Source organism: Poromitra crassiceps, assembly GCF_964638095.1.
Source record: "Poromitra crassiceps genome assembly, chromosome: 4".
Taxonomy (NCBI): Eukaryota; Metazoa; Chordata; class Actinopteri; order Beryciformes; family Melamphaidae; genus Poromitra; species Poromitra crassiceps.
In genome coordinates this window covers 5675028-5696537 of record NC_139626.1, presented here as the reverse complement: position 1 = coordinate 5696537, position 21510 = coordinate 5675028, and the positions used below count along the sequence as shown (strand labels likewise).

General features: G+C 44.2%; 1 protein-coding gene and 1 pseudogene across 4 annotated transcripts in view; one reads left to right on the top strand and one right to left on the bottom strand.

Moving 5' to 3' along the window:
* LOC310775987 (formin-like protein 1) overlaps positions 1–21510 on the bottom strand; it is a 44687-nt gene that overhangs the window by 21607 nt on the left and 1570 nt on the right. For all 3 annotated transcript variants that reach the window (XR_014552687.1, XM_083636115.1, XM_083636116.1), the window contains exons 2-6: positions 8950–9033; positions 6716–6799; positions 5573–5646; positions 4619–4702; positions 3575–3718 (exon numbers count right to left, since the gene is read on the bottom strand). Coding sequence is in view for 2 of the 3 variants with exons in the window: in XM_083636115.1 (XP_083492241.1) it covers positions 3575–3718; positions 4619–4702; positions 5573–5646; positions 6716–6799; positions 8950–9033 (470 nt within the window). In the remaining variant the exon portion in view is untranslated. The remainder of the gene's footprint in view (positions 1–3574; positions 3719–4618; positions 4703–5572; positions 5647–6715; positions 6800–8949; positions 9034–21510) is intronic.
* Positions 15310–16653, top strand: LOC310774852 (COP9 signalosome complex subunit 2 pseudogene; annotated as a pseudogene). Its single transcript has one exon. The product of its transcript is annotated as a COP9 signalosome complex subunit 2 pseudogene (transcript).

The following is a 21510-nucleotide window of genomic DNA, read 5'->3' as shown; positions in this document are numbered from 1 at the left end:
CAAAATAAAAGTTAAAAAAGTAAAACAACCCCAGAAGTCACTGTAGTGTATATGTAAGTGTCTTAATGTGAAAATCGAGTTCCTCCATAATTCACCTACACATTGACTGATTGGGGTCTCTAACCTGCCCCATGCTGAGGGATGCCTTTTAGGTTAGGTTAGGTTAGGTTCTGTTAGGTTAGGTTAGGTTCGGTTAGGTTAGATCAGCGAGATTATTTGGTGGGTATAGGTACATGTAGTTCAGGCTAAGGTTACGGTAGGTCAGAGTAGGTTAGGATAGAACAGGTTGGGCTGTAGATTAGCTAGATTATTTGGTTGCTAGGTAGTTCAGGTTAAGGTTAGAGTAGTTAGAGTGTCTTGTCTTCTTATTCTGTTCTCTCTTTTCTCTCTCTCCACTCTCTTCCTTTTTCTCTCTCTCCTCTCTCTTCTCCCTCTGCTCTTTCTTCCTATCCCTCTGTTCTCCTCTATGCTTGTTTTTATATGCTTATCCACCTTATTTCTAGCGGCCATGATGCCTACTGTATGCGTTTTTCTTCCGGTGTGATCCTCCCAGCCTTGTTGCTGACAGCTTGACACCCGTCTGGGCGAACGGAGCAAATCACTAATCAGGTCCAGCTTGGCAGAAATCTCGTCGATAAATATCCCTTTAAGAGCGCAGCGCGCAGCCTACTGTGGCTAATGTTAGCGGCTAGCTAGCTATGTTACATGGCAGTAAAACGCCACTAAATGACCAAATTGATTTAACTTTTAACCATTTCGAGTAACACTGTTTCCATACGGACCCCCCAGCGTTGGTTATTGTTTATAACGTGACAATATTTATAACTTTTATAACGTACTCCAGTTTCCGGTTTATAATTCGGGTCTGCAGCCGAGTATAACAAAGGAAATGGCAAGCTGCAACAATAAGTCACGTTAAACCGGAACTTGTACCCACAATTATTTGTACAGTGGGGGCATTCAAAAATAAGGTGGATAAGTGGTTGAATTTTGTTTATTGATTGTGCTTAGCTAGAATTAGCTAGACACATTATTCTCTGTAAAGTCCTCTGAGACATGCGTGTGAATTAGGGCTATACAAAATAAACTCGACTTGACTTAATAAAATGACTTATTTGAAATGACACGACATTATGAGAGAGTTAAGAGAGGAGGAGAGGGAGATGATTGAGGTGCAAAGTAGGACAATGAAAGGAAGACAGTTGGCCAATGCAGCTGTGATCAGTGGAGGGCATACTGTGTACTGTAGGTGTGATCAGTGGAGGGCATACTGTACTGTAGGTGGCGCTGTGATCAGTGGAGGGCATACTGTACTGTACTGTAGGTGGCGAGGAGGACAATGAATGAGAAATGACACACCATCAATGACACCGGCTCCAGTTGTCGCCGGACAGGTTGGAATGTCCGTCGGTTCGGTTCCGCTCAGACATTTCTCACATTCACACTTGCAAACCCACCGCTTAAAGGAACACTCTGCCCATTTTCAACCAGCTTTGCATCATTAGAACATCAGTAGTATATCAGAAAACTGTAAACTGTTTTGAAGTCTGTCATTTAATTTGACAGTTATTGAGTGTTAAAGTGTGGACCAGTGACATCACTGGTCCACACTAACTCAAATTAATAACTCATTAACTCAAATCAACTCTCAATAACTGTCAAACTAGATGAATGACTTCAAAACCGTCATCTAGTTTGACAGTTATTGAGAGTTGATTTGAGTTAATGAGTTATTAATTTGAGTTAGTGTGGACCAGTGATGTCACTGGTCTACACTTTAACACTCAATAACTGTCAAATTATTGACTTCAAAACAGTTTACAGTTTTCTGATATACTACTGATGTTCTAATGATACAAAGCTGGTTGAAAATGGGTGGAGTGTTCCTTTAAAACACAGATAAGATTCTGCTGGCATTTGAGATCACATTACTGAGCGAGATCCTGGGCCCCCGCGCACACACACACATACACATAGACATATTTGGCACGACAAGAATGCAGCGGCTTCAGATGAGAAACACTTTAGATGTCTAGGATGATATGTGCATGCACAGGTGCATGACGTGTGACACGGTCATTATCTGTACTGTATGACAACTAGACAGAAAATAAACCTCCCCCATACATTGTAGTGCCTGCCTTCATTTCATGGCATGTGCTCAATGTGGCTTGACAACTGTAATAGTCCTGTCACTGTCACACCTTGTGAATTTGACTGAACTGCTGTCAGGTGAAAAAACCTTCTTGTATTTCTATTTCGTCAACCTGAAAGGGGGGGATTTTGCTCAACACCCATCTATTTTTTATATGCTCATACATTGGGTTTTGGAATGAGGTTTGACGCTAAATATTCAAATCACTTATTTACTAGGTCCAACTGTCATCATCGCAAATACACCATGGGACTAAACTGCACTTGTTGAATGTCTTTTTAAGGTTATCTTCTTCTAATGTCATGAAATAACACTTCATGTTAAACTGTTTGACACTATTTGACACAGTTCTGTACATGACAAACAAAACGTCTTTCTTTGACAGTTCAGTCATCAACACTGAAAGGACAAGATGACAGTGACTTGATACAATAACAATAAATCAACAATGAGGATTGATAAGATATAAATGTGGATGAATATACCTGCATGACCAACACAATCTCACAGAAAATGGTAAAATAGCAACGTTTTGGACCAACGTTGTTACAATGTTACAATTTCGGCTCGAAAATTGTAAAATGGTAACGTTCTGAGATCTTAGGGTTAGGGTTAGGGTAGGGGGAGGGGTTGGAAACAGAAAATCTGCGTAAACCACGCCCAAACCACACCCACCCCTGTAGAAATGTACGTTACCATTTTACAATTTCGGAGCCGAAATTGTAACATTTTTACAATTTTTTGGGATCCTGCCAGAAATAACCTGTTTCAAAGTGTCTGCGTTTATGTGTATGTGTGTAATATGAGTGTCTACTGTGTGTGTGTGTGTGTGTGTGTGTGTGTGTGTGTGTGTGTGTGTGTGTGTGTGTGTGTGTGTGTGTGTGTGTGTGTGTGTGTGTGTGTGTGTGTGTGTGTGTCTGTGTGTGTGTGTGTGTGTGTGTGTGTCTGTGTGTGTGTGTGTGTGTGTGTGTGTGTGTGTGTGTGTGTGTGTGTGTGTGTGTGTGTGTGTGTGTGTCTGTGTGTGTGTGTGTGTGTGTGTGTGTGTGTGTGTGTGTGTGTGTGTGTGTCTGTGTGTGTGTGTGTGTGTGTGTGTGTGTGTGTGTGTGTCTGTGTGTGTGTGTGTGTGTGTGTGTGTGTGTGTGTGTGTGTGTGTGTGTGTGTGTGTGTGTGTGTGTGTGTGTGTGTGTGTGTGTGTGTGGTGCAAGGCCATGCCCCATGTCTGCACTGTACCCTGTATTCACACTGTGTGTATTATGTGTACCTGCATGTACCTGACTACCTGTAGCCTACATAAGACAGACACATAATGTTGGTGCATACACCTGGGACATCAGCGCCACATTCACATGCAACCCGCCAGACTTCACCCACTCACCAGTTCACCAGTCCCATCACTCGCACCACTCCGTGGTTCCTCACCTGACTGTGAAGGCCTTGCCGGCCTTCGAGGCACTATGAGTAGGTGAGTTGCTGGCACTTTTGCTCACATCTTCCACTGACTTCTCCATGGTTTTGCCTTTGTCTGTTGGCAAAGTGCCGTTGTCGAAACTGTCCATGTCAGACCTGGTGAGTCACAGTGGAGGTGGGAAACATCTGTATTTACTGTCCACCAAATGCAGCCTGCGGGTCAACTTGCATGAATTTCCATTTTCATGAGTCCACTTGAGCTAGTTGACTTTACAGGACTAACTTCACAGTGACTGAAAGTGGTTCGAAAAGCTAGACCTTGGCTATGAGATAGAGCAGTGACGTCTACAGTGTGGGCCGCGGCCCCACTGGTGGTCCGTGGACGTACTCCAGGTGGGCCGCGCGTGGTCTGCCAACACCCCCGGCAATCAAATGGCTGTAGTGGGCTCATTTGTAAAAGTATAGTGAAGATACTAGTAGTATATGAAACTAGAAGACATCCATTGGTCCCAAGCAATAGCATGCTAGCTTGTCGGGAAGGTGGTCAAAAACATAGGCAACATTTGGGGGAGGGAAAAACTATTCCAAAGGGGTCCCTTGACCTCTCAGCTCAATTTATCTGAATGAAAATGGGTTCAATGGGTCCCAACAAGTCTCCCCTTTACAGATAAGGTAGCATTTTTAACAGCCTAAATAGTATTAATAGCCTGTGGATTGATTTTTGCTCATCACAGTTTGTCTCAACAAATGTGTTATGTACGTTAATAGCCTACTTCTGATGAGCAGGGGGGGGGGGGGGGTGGTGGAGAGAGAAAATGTTGGCAATCTGGCTTTTGGGTATTTTTTGTATGTGGGTGGGTGAATTATTAATTTTCCATATGTCCAACTTCACATGCTCTTTTAATTAAATAAAAAAAATATAACGTTATAGGGAAATACTTGATCTTAGTCTCGTGTGTTGATCAGAGTTGTGATTAAAGGGTTGGGTGGGCCCCGGAAGATTTTTCAGATTTCAAAGTGGGCCGCGGCAAATCTATATTTCAAGCTGGTACCTACATGACGGCACAATGGGCGAAGGCCAGATAATCCACGAGAACATCCAAACCTTGGTTCTCCTCATTCAGGAACTCCTGAGCCCAGCTGGGAAGAAAAGCAAGTGGAAAATAGATTTGTATTCAAATAGATTGTCAAAATTGTCAACAAACATACCTGTTTCGAAATACCCTATTGCCGCAAAATGGTAATGGTTGGATTCCCCCCCCCCCCCTCCGTTTGCACCAGTAAGAGTCCAACAAGATGTCAAATGAAAGCTGACAATCCACACATTCCAATGTTATTAGTCTGATCACTGTACGACCAAAACTCACTGAACTGGCAGCTCAAGAAAGACACACTGCAACAGGAGGTGGCAAAAAGGTACATTGATACAGGTAACATCTCTCTCATAGAAAAAGCTGTTTGGTTGTGTCGGCACATGATGACAAAACCATCCAGACATAACAATACGTGGACTGAACGGCAATGTCATCGATTAGAAGAGACTATTTCTCTTTGTGTTTCTGTACATATATCTTTGTATGTAAATTTACGTGAAAATACAGATGTGAATTAAAAGCTTGTGTGCTTTTTTGGACACATGTTGGTTTCCACATCTCAATACTTTTTCGTGTGTTTCCAACATCATGTGACAGTTTGTTCTTCAAAATTCAAATTCACAGGAGATCCCCCCTCCACCCCATGTGTAGTCACCTTCAGTTACAAATATTTTTTATTTTTTATTTTATTGAGATACATGGCATATCATATACAGCAGTGCACAGTACACACAGCTGGCATAATATAAAAATGTTTTAGTTTAAGCTTTTTGTGACAGTTCATTGCCTCACTTTGTTATGCTTATCATTTGTCCAATATAAACGGATTCTTTCACTGAACTAGCATTTTAACTGGTCAAAGCATCTCCCCCCCCCCCCTCCTCCTCCTCAAATAGGTAATTATAGCGGGTCTCACCCAATGTGATTGGTTCTCAGCGAGATCTCCAGCTCTCTCAGGACCTGAGTGGACTCCTGGACACGCCTCTTAAACTGGCACAACACAAGCAAAGTAGTCACGAGCTAGAGAAATGCATCATGATTTAGAAAAGAAATATAAAAACATGTGGAATGATGCGCAGCACGGATTTAATAAGCAATCACATTATAAGCAGAGCTTCTGTGCAGTGAATCAAAGCAACGTGTTCATAAAGCATGTCAACCTCCTTCATGATATCAGAGCTCTCCGTGACGCAGTGTAACGCACACCATTCATAAATGCCATCTGATCTGCAGATTGAAATCAGATGCACTCATAAATGGCTTAGATGACATATATGATGGGGAGGGTGGAGGGGCACAAAAGTCTCATGGCCAGGATGTAAATGATAAAACAGTGCGAGTGACACCTGAGGATGACTGGATGGGATGTTACTGTAGTCTGAATTTGGGAACGGTCCAGTTTGGTACCAGAGTGTTCTGGTCGCCAATTTATCAATGTTTGGATGCTGTAAAGGACAGATGTGTAAAAAATTAGGGATGTCACACAATATATCGACCCACGATATATCGCGATATCAAAACGTGACAATATGTATCGTTGAGATGAAATCTCATATCGCGAGAAAAAGAAGCTGAACATGGTGGCACTGATCTGCATCTGATTGCATGCTCGCTCTCCTTTTCATTGCTTTGTCTGAACAGACGAGGGACGTTACAGACACGGAGGATGAAAATGGTGAAATGACTCAAATTAGCGTGGAGGATGCCCCCTCAACTTACAAATCGATCGCAAAAGAATATTGTTAAAATATCGTATCGTATCGTTATCGTGAACCCAATATCGTGTATCGTATCGTATCGTGAACTGAGTGTATCGTGAACTGAGTGTATCGTGACACCCCTAGTAAAAATTAAGATGTTCCACCAAGAAGCAGGCAACGTTTTGGTCATAATAGTCCGCCGCTCAGTCTAATTTTTCTGGCCCAAATATGTATAAAATTTAAACTCAATTAGCCTACATTTTTCAGCACAATATGCTAGTAAGAGGCACCATTTGGTTCAACACAAACTCAATTTCCAGTGGAGATGTGGAATGTCAGTTGGCTGGACTGTAGGCTACCTTCCGACTGACCCCTCCATGGTCCAGACAACTCTTCAGCTTCTCCAAGTACGCAGACGGGGGGTTCTTCACTTGGAACCGCTCCTGCAGACAGACGTGCACGTGCAGACACACACACACACACACGCACACGCACACACACACACACACGCACACGCACACGCACGCACACGCACGCACACACACACACACACACACACACGCATGCACAAACGCGCACGCACACACACACACAGACCTCTAATTATGTTTGATTGCATTGAGTGCAGTGAGGGGGAAGGGGGAGCAGAGGGCAGGGTTTCACACAGGCTGCAGTATGATTACACAGCGTCTCTTATGTAAATGACATTGATCTTAACGAGCTTCCAGAGAGACTGTTTTACAGTGTGCTGTACTTAGATCCACGCACATTTGAAGCATACCAGTTCCAGTGGTGTCAGTGAATTAAGCAGTCAGACCGTTTTCTGCCGAAAGCTGGACAAGTTGCACGGAGTAATTAAATTATAACGTATTTTATTAGTCTAAACCAGGGGTTTTCAAAGTCTGGGACTGTGGGCCTCACCCCAGACAAAGCTTGAAAAAGGTGCCCCCCCCCCCCCGCCCCCCCTCACTCAATTCCTGAGGCCTATTGGATCATGAATATGTTATCTGATCCCATAGATAGACACTCAACAATTGAGCCAACATAGCCTGATATTACTGTTTGACATACTTCAGAGTGACTACACCAAATACATAGAAACGTGTCTGTCTGATGCCATTTGTTACTTTCTACCTCTGGGAAGGGGATTCTATTCTATGTGATCTCATTTTGATAACTAATGTAATAACTCAAGTCATATTTTTTCACTTCCATAATTCACTGAGCCTCCCCTGAAACTGCATGGAGACCCCCCTGGGAAAAGCCCACCTCCCACTTTGAAAATGCCTGGTCTAAACTTTTGAAATCTATCTAGGGAAGAAAAACTGTGCCAGTGACAGAAAATGGTTACAGCTCATATAAATGAGCCCTGTAATATGTTTTTCTATATTTTATATTACTTGATGTGGATCTACCAGGGGATGTCTCCTGATAGTCTAGATATGGTTTTATCTAAATAATTGAGGGTGCCTTCAGGGTACCTTAGTTCCCAGAGTGTCCATCTGACACAAGAATCCGTTTTGTGTAGGCTTCCTTTTTTGTGCAAATTGAGATCTATCAATAAAGCTGAAAGCGGAAATGGATTTTTTTTAATGAAGTTTCATCAAAATGCCCATGCCCACCATGGTTGTGTGACCATTCGTTTGTGCATTAGAATTTTACAAAGTGCATTTCTTTGTTTTTGTCATTGGACAGCATGGATTATGGCATAAACTGGCATGAAAGACAAGCAACATTTTGCCCAATACTAGTCAGTTCTTGAAAGACTGTTTGTGGATGTGAGTACTGACAAAGGCCGGCTCTATGTTAAGGAGTATATACAGTAGACAGTATATTCACTTCTGCCTAACTGATAGAAATGCACTTTACTGTTCTGCATTTTATTCTCAAAATTCTGAGGTGGTTCAAGGATCCTCAGGTGTGCATTTCAGGCTCCACTTGAATAGTAACTCAACTTCTGTATGATATTCACCAATGTTATGACAACCAGCCACACACAGCTACTAAGACAGGTGTCCTCTATCACTCTCCCACCAAGACACAGGTATGGCCTCCACTGTTGCCACGGCAATGTACAATATTGATCAGCTTCCCCGTGTGTGTGTGTGTGTGTGTGTGTGTGTGTGTGTGTGTGTGTGTGTGCGTGCGTGCGCGTGCGTGTGTGTGTGTGTGTGTGTGTGTGCGTGCGCATGCGCGTGCGTGCGTGTGTGTGTGTGCGTGCGCGTGCGTGTGTGTGTGTGTGTGTGTTTGCAAACCAGTTCAAACTAACCACAGAGAAAATCATGATGACAGACGGTGAGACGCATGGGCAGCGCTGGTTGGAAAACATTCTATCAACAGTCACGTGACTGGAAGGCTGGAACCAAGCTAACCCGTGACCTGCTGAATCGCGAGTGACCATAAAACATTTCACTTGGAGCAAAAACAAAAAATAAAGAGAATGTTAAAATAAAGCCCCCCCCCTAAGCCCCCCTAAGTTTTTTTGAAATGTCTATGGATAAAATGAATGGGGAAACTCCCTTCCGGGGCAAAGAATGTCACGTGTACTGTTCAGCTCTATTGTAGGAAGGCTAGAGAGGAGAGGCTGACCCACCTGGTCACAGATCAGATCCCACTTCTTCTCGTTGTCATACTGACCAAGGATCTTCACCTTGTCTGGAGGAAGATTCATGGTGTTCTGGAAGACGAGAGAGAGAGAGAGAGAGAGAGAGAGAGGGAGAGAGAGAGAGAGAGAGAGAGAGAGGGAGAGAGAGAGAGAGAGAGAGAGAGAGAGAGAGAGAGAGAGAGAGGGGCGGGGGGAGAGAGAGAGAGAGAGAGAGAGACAGATTGAGATTTCCTAAACTACATCATGATTCCATGTTTTTGGTATAAAAAAAAGGCAGAATCTTTCTTATGTAATGAGAGCGAATTCACAAAAGCTGCGACCACATATGCGAATTTCTGAAATGCAGGATGGTAGGGGGAGCCCACCCTACTCTTCCTCTGCCACCCTGCATTTCTACATTTTCCCCCACTGCCCCCTTTTAGCCAACTGGCACACACACACACACACACACACACACACGCACGCACGCACACACACACACACTTGACCCCCATGCCAAATTTCAGCCTCCTAGGGCAAGAACTGTCCCCGCTAAAGGTTGGTGAACTTTTTGTGGACCGACCGACCAACCAACAGAGTGACTTACAGGAAAACATATGTGTGTAAAGATGACAACCTGAACCTGCTGCATGTTTTCACCCCGGTGTAAATAATTGTTGACATGAATGATTCAGCCACATAACTGTTCATCATTTGGTGTGCAAGGACGCATGCACAAGCCTCAAACTGTCACTTGATAGTAAACAAAAAGGCTACTATCTCAGCCTGGTTTTGTAGTAGTACTACTGTAGCCTACTGTTACTACTAATACTTTTCTAGTATTGGCTGGGCAACATAGTATATTTTATTGTTTAAATTTTTATGAAGCTTGTAACACACTTTGTAAAACACTTTGATTCCGTAAGTGATAGTTAGGCTATTATTTTGACCATTACTATTATATTATGTAATGATGAATAAAGAGAATCTCAGTTTACAAGATCTGCATATGCTGCATATGCATGGTTCACTTGAACCCCTGACTGGTCAGACCTTCCAGGGAACAACAATGAGACAACAAACACACCAGACTGCCCCTGGATACATTGTTACTATGGAGCATCCCTCAATAATGCATGGCTCAAGCCATTCTTTCATCACTTGTGACTCAGAGGACAGTTGGGTAGGCCTAGTGTCCTCTAGTCTAGAGAGAGAGAGTGGCGTCAGCGGAGGACCAAAATGCGAGACTCATTAGCCAATGAACAGCCAGGAATGGGTCTCGCGCTACTTTTGCATGCTAAAATAAAGCTGATCATGTACAATTTGATTCGAGGGGAGGGGGGGGAGGGAGACCCTTTCAGAGTACAACACAAACTGTCTATTTTGCTGCAACTCGACAGTGCTGCTTAATCCAGGACCTTACTTCCTGGAACTCTTGAGATTAAAAAACTGGTCCATTGGAGTGAATGGAGATGTCGGGACTCTTGTATCTATACGTCTCTGGGTAGGCCTATATACAACAGTTGTGTAGGCCTAACTGTATATACAATCACTCTGTGACTCAGAGGTCAAGGGTCGCTGCTTGCTGCTAGCAGCGCTGCTCATCACTGCGTTACCTCAGGCTGTCATCACACACAGGTGTTTGTTGCCAATGAGATACCAGGATGTGAATCATCAGGCTGTCGTATGAGCTGTCTACTGACTTCAAAACAAATGAAACACCTTTTGGACTAATACGTTATTAACCTACAGTACTAACAAATGAATCCACTACTACAGGTTTTCTGTTTTAGATCCAAGTTGTTTTTATTGTTTCACCATAAAAAAAAACTTCAAACACCTCATGACTGACAAGGATACCCATGTTGATTTAAGGCTAAACCTGCCAACCAGTGTCCCACTTACTGTAAGCCTATAACATATAAAGCCTATAACATATAAAACAGAAAATGCTAAATGCAGCCATTGTGCAGCCACAGTAGTTGCATTGAGAGCTGCTATGCATACCTTTGTCTTGTTTCAGGGCACCACAGTGGAAAACTGGTTCTAACTGCGTAGCATATTCAAATGTAAATACAGTGTGTGTGTTTTATGCTTTTAATCACTAGGTATGTCATGTAATAATAACTTGCTGAATAGCACAGGGAGTGTAGTACACTTTAAAAAGAAAAGAAAAGGAGCAAAATGCCGATTCAAAACGCTTCAGCATCAGCATTAGCCCAATCTGGGAACATCGGTAAAAAAAAAAAAAAAAAAGTTCTCTAACCTCTGGGGGCAGCAGCCCCGTTTCAATGTGGTGCAACAGGAAGTCAAGAGGCGCGGTCGGCAGCGGAAGAAAATCCCTTTCCGCTTCCTGCAAGCTCTGCCATTGGCTCCAACCGACCGGCTCCGCCCATTAATGCATTTCTTTTCCGCTCCCTGCGTGTCGCTCTCAAATCCGTCCGTCGCTATGAAACAACAATAACAACTGTAGCTCATTGCTAGTAGCAAGTAGCAACTTGCTACACGCTGAAAATGGTAAGTTTTGACTACACTGTCACGTTCACTTCATTTTGATCGGGTAAAGCGCAGCATGCGTGCGAGCGCTGTTGCACCCCTTTTGACGGAGCCTGCCGACAGGTTTTCGATGTAAGTCAAAAGTCTGTCTCGAGAGATTAGCATCAGCCTGATTCCGCTCATGTGGTCAATGACAGAGCATGGCCACGTGCTGCTTAGGTGATGTCCTTGATCGTCTGCACAAAGTTTATGAAATGAGTCAATGAAAATGTCTCACTTTGCCAGCGGTGATGAAGGTTTTTGAAATATGCCAGAACACGGAAAGGAAACAGCAAAGGTTTGGGAGCGAGAGAGATCAGATGACAGTGCCAGTTTGTGGTCTGTCGCCCCCTGTCTGCTGATCAAGAAAGCAGCCACACATACACCATATTTAAAGACTCAGTAACGTGCTGGCGGTGTGTCCCTGTGACTGTCTAATAACAGTAGGACCTACGGTTTCCAGAACGCACAGAAATGCACATACAAATACACATAGAGACACTGCGGAGCGCGTCATCATTCAGAAACCACACCCAAAACGGGGGGAAACAGAAACCCCCCCTCCAATCCTGGCGTTCGCCTATGTATATACAAAAAGTATACACAAAAAGATCGTATATACGGAAGATGAACACTCCAACTTACTTCCTTGACAGCTAGATCCACATTTTCCTTCTCGCCAATTCTCAATGGCTTCCTTGTTTGGCTTCCTTGTTTTGCTCAGGAGTACAAAAAAACTTTAACTGTCGATTTTTTTTTACATTTGTTGTCTGCGCAGCCCCACCACACAACAGCTTTTAGCTATGTTTAATTCAAGGAAAATGACGCTGGTGTGTGGAAATGAACGGAGCTTTTCCCCCGTGATGGGCGTGGCCTATTTCATGCAGTGTCTCTATCAGATCAGCTGTACTAATTATACACATCGGCCCGGGCCCATGGAAGTGAGCTAGTCCACAAGATCACTCCCCATCCTCCTCCTCTCCTCTTCCTCATCTTCATCTTCACCGTCCTCTTATCTCATCTGCTTCACTCCTCTGCCCTCTTGTCTGCTCCCACCAGAGATGCTCACAAGTCATTTTTTGCAAGTCTAAGTCAAGTCTCAAGTCTTTGAGCTCAAGTCCAAGTCAAGTCTCAAGTCTTTGAGCTCAAGTCCAAGTCAAGTCTCAAGTCTTTGAGCTCAAGTCCAAGTCAAGTCTCAAGTCTTTGAGCTCAAGTCTAAGTCAAGTCTCAAGTCTTTGAGCTCAAGTCCAAGTCAAGTCTCAAGTCTTTGAGCTCAAGTCCAAGTCAAGTCTCAAGTCTTTGAGGGGCAAATTCCAAGTCAAGTCTCAAGTCTTTGGTCACAAGTCCAAGTCAAGTCTAAAGTCTCTTATGGATGAGTGTTCTATCATCTGCTACATGCCATCCGGTCTGCTTAGAACACTGCATAGCTAAAACTAACAAATTCAAAGCATGTACTGTATTATCCTCACTCTTTTATCTATTAGCATACATTATCAGCATTGATTGGATGACATCAATATATATTTCCTTAATGTTAATGCACCCAAAAAAATTAAATAAAAAATAAAGATTGTTCACAAGTCCCAAAACTCAAGTCCAAGTCAAGTCTCAAGTCTTTGAGGACGAGTCTCAAGTCAAGTCTCAAGTTACTGTGAGTGAGACTTAAGTGCGACTCAAGTCCAAGTCCCAAGTCCAAGTCCCCATCTCTGGCTCCCACACCTCCTGTTTCCGTCTTACTTACCGGTAGTTGCTGAAACACAGTAGCCTGTAGTCGCCCCCGGTTGAGCGTGCTGCCCAGCATGCATCACAAGGTCAGTTAGAGTTTGGAGTCATCAACACTCACTGAGTCTGCTGAGGAATGTGCAGCAGCACAGCACAGGTGACTTAGCAGTGATTTGCTCTGTGCTTTGCCTCAGGACTCTGAGCTCAGCGATAAGCCCCAGTTGCACAATGCAACCTGCTTATTAGTAGTTAGCTAATTCATGGTCTTATTTTAAGTAGATTAGCCACAATACAAATTGTTGGAGATATTTGATGTCATGTTAGGCTTTAATGCTGACAGCTTTATCATGCTACTCACACCATTATAATATCTTTCCTGAGGTGGAGCTAAATTGACAACCTGGTCCACACTGCAACCATCTACTAACACATTTGGAATGCATTGCTAGATGGGCAAACCTTCCGAAACTAATATGGTGCAGTGGTCGGCGCTGTCGCCTCACAGCAAGAAAGGTCCTGGGTTCAATTCCCAGCTGGGATGCTGTGACTCAGAGGGTGTGTCACTGTCCCCCCCCCCATGACTTCAGGGGCCTGGTGCCCAGGTGGGCCTTTCAGTGTGGAGTTTGCATGTTCTCCCCGTGCTCCTCTGGGCTTTCCTCCAGTATGAACCCCTCACTAAAAACATACAAGAAGATGGCCGCCTGACAAGCGATGACGACGATGATGAAGATGGTCCTCGGGCGCTGTAATTACAGCTCAAAAGGTGCCCACTGCTCCTGGCTGCTCCTCAGAGGAAGGACGTGCCTTGTCTGGGTTAAAAAAGCAGAGAGACCAGATTTCACCGGCCACCATTGTGAATGTATGGCTGTATGCATGTGTTCAGCACATATTCAACCTCAGTCTACGGCTGGGTGAAGGTACCCACACTGTGGAGGACATCATGCCTCATCCCTGTGCCTAAGAAGGGCCGCCCCAGTGCGCTCAATGGCTTTGGACCAGTGGCGCTGACATCTCATATAATGAAGACCTTAGAGCGGCTGCTCCTCAGTCCTCAGGTTCAGCACCCTCCGGACCCCCTACAGTTTGCCTATCAGAAGGTGGGTGTAGAGGATGCCATCCTCTACCTACTTCACCGGTCCTACTCTCACCTGGACAAGGGAGGCGGTGCTGTGAGAATCACCTTTTTTTGATTTCTCAAGTGCATTCAATACCATCTTACCGAGAGACAAGCTGGCCAGGATCTAAGATGACCCACGCCTTGTGACCTGGATAATAGACTACCTCACTGGCCGACCTCAGTATGTCAGGCTGGGGGGCTGCCCATCCGAGACTGAGGTCAGCAGTACAGGTGCACCACAGGGGACCGTTTTCTCTCCTTTTCTCTTCACCCTACACACATCTGACTTCATGCACAACTCGGAGATGTGCCACCTGCAGAGGTTTTCAGATGACACTGCCATCGTGGGGTGTGTTAGGGGTGGACAGGAGGGGTACACGGGCCTGGTGAGTGACCTTGTGGCATGGTGCCGGTCTAACCAGCTGCTGTTGAACACAGGGCTATTAGGGCTAGTGAGCAGCATTGCCAGGTGTACGATAATTATCGTATTTGTACGATAATCTTCGCCCTCTGTACAATGTACGATCAATAATGCCAACATTCCCATAATGTACGATAATTTGATCATTTTGTGACAGTTGTAATCAATATACTAGTATGCATCCTATGTCTGTCTGTTTACATGTCTTCTCACAACATCTTTGCAGCCAATCATGCATTCATGTCCACTAGGACAAAGTAATTTTAGTTCCTACAGTGGTAGATAAAGTGTGGAATTTCCTACTCAAGTAGAAGTATTATTATTTTGCTGTTAATTTCCCTCAGTGGAAGTACTTACTGATGTAACTGGTGTCTGTTAGTCACGATTTGTGACATCATCAGTGATGTCATAAATCAGTGCAGTGAACTGTGATGTCATCAGTGATGTCACTTGAGCAATTGTGATGTCATCAGTGATGTCACTCGAGCAATGTCATCAATCCCTCCTGACTGAAGTGGAACAATGCCACCACTGCTAGTGAGTGTCTTGGATTAGGACGAGGACGACCATCAAGATGTGTGACATGGAAGATGATTTCATGTGCGACGATGAAGAGTACGACCTGGAGGACTATTCGGAAGACTCAGAACCCAATGTGGACCTGGAGAACCAGTACTACAACTCCAAAGCCCTGAAGGAGGACGACCCCAAAGCAGCACTCAGCAGCTTCCAAAATGTGTTGGAGTTGGAGGGAGAGAAGGGAGAATGGGGATTCAAAGCACTGAAACAGATGATCAAAATCAACTTCAAGCTGACCAACTTCCCAGAGATGATGAACAGATACAAGCAGCTGCTAACGTACATCACGAGTGTTGTCACCAGGAGGTACTCAGAGAAGTCCATCAACTCCATCCTGGACTATATCTCCACCTCCAAACAGATGGACATACTACAGGAGTTCTATGAAAACACACTGGAGGCTTTGAAAGATGCAAGCAATGACAGATTATGGTTCAAAACTAACACAAAGCTGGGGAAACTGTATCTAGAGAGAGGCGAGTATGGAAAACTGCAGAAGATCCTTCGGCAACTGCACCAGTCGTGTCAGACAGATGGTGGCGAGGAGGACTTGACAAAAGGCACACAGCTGTTGGAGATTTACGCTCTGGAGATCCAGATGTACACAGCACAGAAAAACAACAAGAGATTGAAGTGCCTGTATGAGCAGTCGCTTCATATTCTTCATATTAAATCGGCCATCCCTCACCCACTTATCATGGGAGTCATCAGAGAGTGTGGTGGGAAGATGCATCTGAGAGAGGGTGAGTTTGATAAGGCCCACACCGACTTCTTTGAAGCCTTCAAAAACTACGATGAGTCTGGAAGCCCAAGGAGGACGACATGCCTGAAGTACTTGGTCCTGGCCACCATGCTGATGAAGTCAGGAATCAACCCTTTTGACTCTCAGGAGGCTAAACCATACAAGAATGACCCGGAGATCCTAGCGATGACAAACCTAGTAAGCGCCTACCAGAACAACGTCATCGCCGAATTTGAGAAAATCTTGAAAACAAATCACAGCACCATCATGGACGACCCCTTCATCAGAGAGCACATAGAGGAGCTGCGACGCAACATCAGAACTCAAGTACTTCTCAAACTCATCAAACCGTACACAAGAATACGCATCCCCTTCATTTCGAAGGAGCTGAACATTGAGGTGTGCGATGTGGAGAGTTTGCTGATCCAGTGCATCTTGGATAACACAATCCACGGCCGCATCGACCAAGTCCACCAGCTACTAGAACTGGACTACCAGAAGAGAGGAGGAGCGGCTCGCTACACAGCTTTAGACAAATGGGCCAGTCAGCTGAACTCACTCAACCAAGCTATTGCTAGCAAGCTATTGTTAGAGTAGCCAATTCACATGATGGCGTGTAAAGAATGAAGAGGAAAATGGCACATTTGAATGAAGAAATGAAGAATGCTACTGTGCTTCTTCAAGTAGACCTTCTGAGATGAGATACACAGCACAGGTTATGGGAAATCACACCATTGCTGTCAAGAGGAAACAATCTCCAAGAGCCCCGAGAACATGTTGAAAGTGTGTTGTTTTTGTCTGATGACACCGACACGATTTCTGTTTCTGACGTAGCTCAAATGCCTCAGTTATAGAAGCGGCACCACTTTAAAAAAAAAGTTAAACTTGTTATTAAAGAACTTTTGTCCTATTTGTTCATTCTTTTTGGGTCTTTCAGCACCAAAATTGTAATTAACTATCATTGACTATCTGCAGTCCTGTATGCTGACTTGTACAAATTAAAATCTTCTTCTTATTATTTTTTGTATCACTGGCTTTCTGAAGGCTGGATGTCAGTGGGAAAAACATGTCGCAGTCCTTGGCACACTCAGATTGGCACCCTCTAAAATGACACAACTACACTTCCCTCAATAGTTTCTAGTCACGAAAATCCTTCTTAAACTTTCATCTCCTCCATTTCAGCCCAAAGGAAATCAATTACCCCCTTTTCACGTGGCATTAACGTGCATCCTGGGTGACCAGATAGTAATTAGACAGACCAGTGTGCTAATAGTCATAGTACCATAGTGTGCAGGCACGTGCAGAGGATGTTAGAGGGGCAGGGGCCCAAATTCATAAAAGGGCACGCCGGCCATTTTAAATGAATATGCCAGGAGTCAGTACTTTTGCAACATTGTTAAAGGGATATTTAAAATGTATACATTTAAAACAAACCCATGACTGAGGTTATTGGTTCAAACGCCACTACATGACAGTTAATGGTACATACAAATCCATTAAGTGTATTTCAGTCAATTCTCCTCACATGTTATCCAGCCCAACTCTTACCTAGCCCTCTGACTGACAACCTCACTTGCAGACGTTTGTCAAAAACGCTGCTGAATTTTGAGCAATGTTATTGCCACTTCCCCAGCTATCTAGCATCATATGGCTGTGATACCTACGTATTCGCCTGGATCTCTAGTTTCCGATGATACCAGAAGCTCCACTGTAGCTTAAAAACAGAGCTTGCGAGACTCGTCAAACCCAGATCTGCACTTCTCTATAGACCTTATTCACTAACCCCGGACAGCGCCATATTGTTGACATACCGTCCCGCAGCTGACAACTATAGTAACGGCCTTATTGTCGTTTCTGTTCCATTACAAAATAGCGATAGTGATGACAGCAATAAAAACCCCAAGTTGTTGTTTGTATGCTGCCGTTAATGCCTGTAATAATAAACAAAAGAAAAAATGAGGTGAACAGACTTTGCTGTGAGGAGCTGTCAGAACATTTCACCTGTCTCTCCCAACTATCCACACACCTCTCCTGTGCTGCTGACGTATACTCAGTCTCGCTCCCTTCACGTCTGTGGACGGTGAATGAATGAATGAATGAATGAATGAATTTATTTGGTGATAAGATAAGCGCCATAACGGTAGAGATAGAAACAAACCATGGGGACTTTATTGCTGTCATTACTACAGCCATGCCTAACGCAGGTCACCATCCGAACACGATTGGAACGATACAGGTAACGCTAACGGCGGCTAGCTTCCTATAAACGCTGCTCTCACATAGGCTGTCACTCGAGAGCTGCAGCGCTATGTCGACAACATGGCGGCGGTGGGCGTGCCCGTACGTGAGTGACGTCAATCGAATAAGGTCTATAGGAGGGCAAAACGGCAGGGGGCTCAAGCCTCCTGTGAGGTCTATCTGTGCACGTGCCTGATAGGGTGAATTTAATAGGCCCCTTCTGGATTTCTGAATTGTGTAACATTGATCAGCCTCTGTCTCTATCCAGAACACCATGCAGCCAAATACATGATGCATTTCTATTCTGAAAGATGCTGACTCACTCAAAAGCAAGGATCCACATTGTTACCATGTTCAGGAAGCCTGACACATCATTTGTGAGCGGCGTGCCTAAAGCCAACTTTCATTCTGCGTCTGGCTGACAGACAGATTGAAGCCATGCATTGTAATGACTGTAGGCTAACTACCAGATCAGCATTATTCTCCCTTCTTTCCCTGCTCTCCTCCTGTCACACCAGGCTGCCTGCCATTGTACGACATGTCATCACAAATAGATGGGCCTATTTTGTCCCCCACACATTCCCCCCGATGAGGATTAACAGGCAGAATCCAAAGGAGGAAGTGGCGGCTAACTAACCATACAATGAGTTAAACTGCCGTGAGTGAGTGCACAAGAGCTCACACGTGTTAAGAATACACCGTCGGCCTCTGTACATACAATACACAAATTAACAGATGTACATTTACAATTCCGCCCACCACCATCGCATTCCCTGTTGAGGGAATATGCAAAGCGTTATGTAAAGCAGGCAGGCAAAATGCGCAAATTTGGATAAGGGAAGTGATTCAAGAGCAAAGCTGTGCCTTCGAGCAACCCCATTATCAGCAGGACATGCCAGGCTGAATTTTAAGATATCGATTTTCAGACATTTTCAGACATAAGCATCATAATAGGAGTAAAGCCCGATCTGACTGAGGCCAGCAAGTCTGACATTCTCCACAAAACCCATTGGCTCACACACCAGTGAACTGGCCTCGCCCTCCTGCCCCTCTGTGCCCCGCAGGGTCCTCCTGGACACCGTGAGGCACTGCAGCATCGCTGGGTGGTGCATCACTTTACTGTCTTCATGTGTACCACACAGCCAGGTTTGCCTGCGGACAACTGGTTTGTATGCAGGTGGAGTAGCATCTCTTAGCGCACACAGGAGCTTTTCTATGCACACTCAGCAGAAGATGTGGAGAGGAGGCGGGTGTGGGGTAGGCGGGCTGTGGGTGAGGAGGGGGGGCTGGGATTGGAGGGATAAGCGGCTATTAAAATAAAAGATTTGTATGATAAAGTAGGGTTGTCAAAAGTATCGATAGTATCGATAAAAATCAATACTAAAACTTTTAAATGGATACAATACTCATTTGCAACAGGTATCAATAGTATCAATAAGTAGGCCTATCAATACAAAAAAATTGAAAGTGATACAATACTCATTTGCAACAGTATGGATACCAGCAGTGCTTTCTCTTAATGAAAAATCAAACATACTACTGATTTTCCCTCCCTATGAGTGGTGGGTATCTGTTGCTTCAACAAGCTCAAAGTGTTCTGATAGGCTGATGACGACAGCAGGTGTAATCTGCTGTGTTGTGATAGGCTGATGACGACAGCAGGTGTAATCTGCTGTGTTGTGATAGGCTGATGACGACAGCAGGTGTAATCTGCTGTGTAAGTGGAAAGTAGTTTTTAATGAGTTGTATCAGACCTAGATTTTGGAGAAGCGTATGTCTGTCCGTCCATCTGTGTTCGTTTATTTTGTATGCCTCTTGATGTGTTGTCATTTCCCCCTCTGTGGTATCGAAAATAGTATCGAGTATCGATATTTTCCTGGGTATCGGTATCGAAGTAGAAATTCTAGTATCGTGACATCCCTATGATAAAGGTGCACCGATGTCATTCCAACAATTAGCAGTTAAATACGACCTTCCAAGAAAACACTTTTAGAAATGCTTACAAATTAGGAGCTTCGTATATTCCCAAATGAAAGGTAGGCTACTAAGGAGCCCTCATTGTCTACCATTGAGCAGTTCATGGTAGATCATTTACAGGGCAGGGGTCAGTTGTCCAGTTTTTATGGAATATTACTAGCGGGGTCTAAGGACAACTCCCTGTGCCAAAACCCAAACTATAAACACCAGAGGCAAACTGTTGCAGTATAAATGGCTGCTCAGGACTTACATTACGCCTGTCAAATGATACCGTACTCATGGGCCACACAGCAGCCGAGTTGCAAGGCCGCGCAGCAGGCGAGCTGCGAATGCGAGCTGCGAATGCGAGTTGAGTAAGGGCTCTGTCTGTCTGTCTGTCTGTCTGTCTGTCTGTCTGTCTGTCTGTCTGTCCCGTCCCACTGATGATGTCATCAGTGATGTCAAAGAGTTGCATTGTTTACAATGCACTAACAGACTGACACACTTTCATCGATGGTGAATGACATATATAGACTCTTGCACCTACTGCATGTAGTAAACACGCACAACCAAACGAGGGTCAGACAAACAAACACACACACACACACACACACACACACACACACACACACACACACACACACATATTATATATATATATATATATATATATATATATATATATATATATATATATATATATATATATATATATACTGTATGTGTATATATAAAACGAATTAAACCCTACTCCTCCCACATTTCTTCTTCAAACGAGACCAAACTTCAGCGTCTGCATCGTTAGACTGTCCTACACAAAAGTATCAAACAGATTTTCGATTGATCAAAAATTTTGCCCACAGTGCATCAAAACGTTGAATTCAAAACGTCCATGTAAAGAGCATCTTAATTGCCCTAATTACCTAGGGCAATTAGGTTGTATTTGTGATGTCATCAGTCACGCGAGCAATTGTGATGCCATCAGTGATGACATCACATGGCTGTGGCCGGGCACAGCAATGGGTCTGTGCCCGGCCACGACCCATTGCTGCGCAGCAGCTATAATTTGACTCTTGGTTTTGCCTTCAGTAGCGAGTTGTTTATGCTCAAACACATTGATTGAACTGCCTCAGTGCACTGGAGAAAGCATTGATCACTTCTTACATTGACTGGTAACCTCCTTTAGGAGGGTCTACGGAAAGGAGCACAGTGTTGCTGTAAGTTATTCACTGATAAGATGGAGTCTGCGTCTGGCGTAGG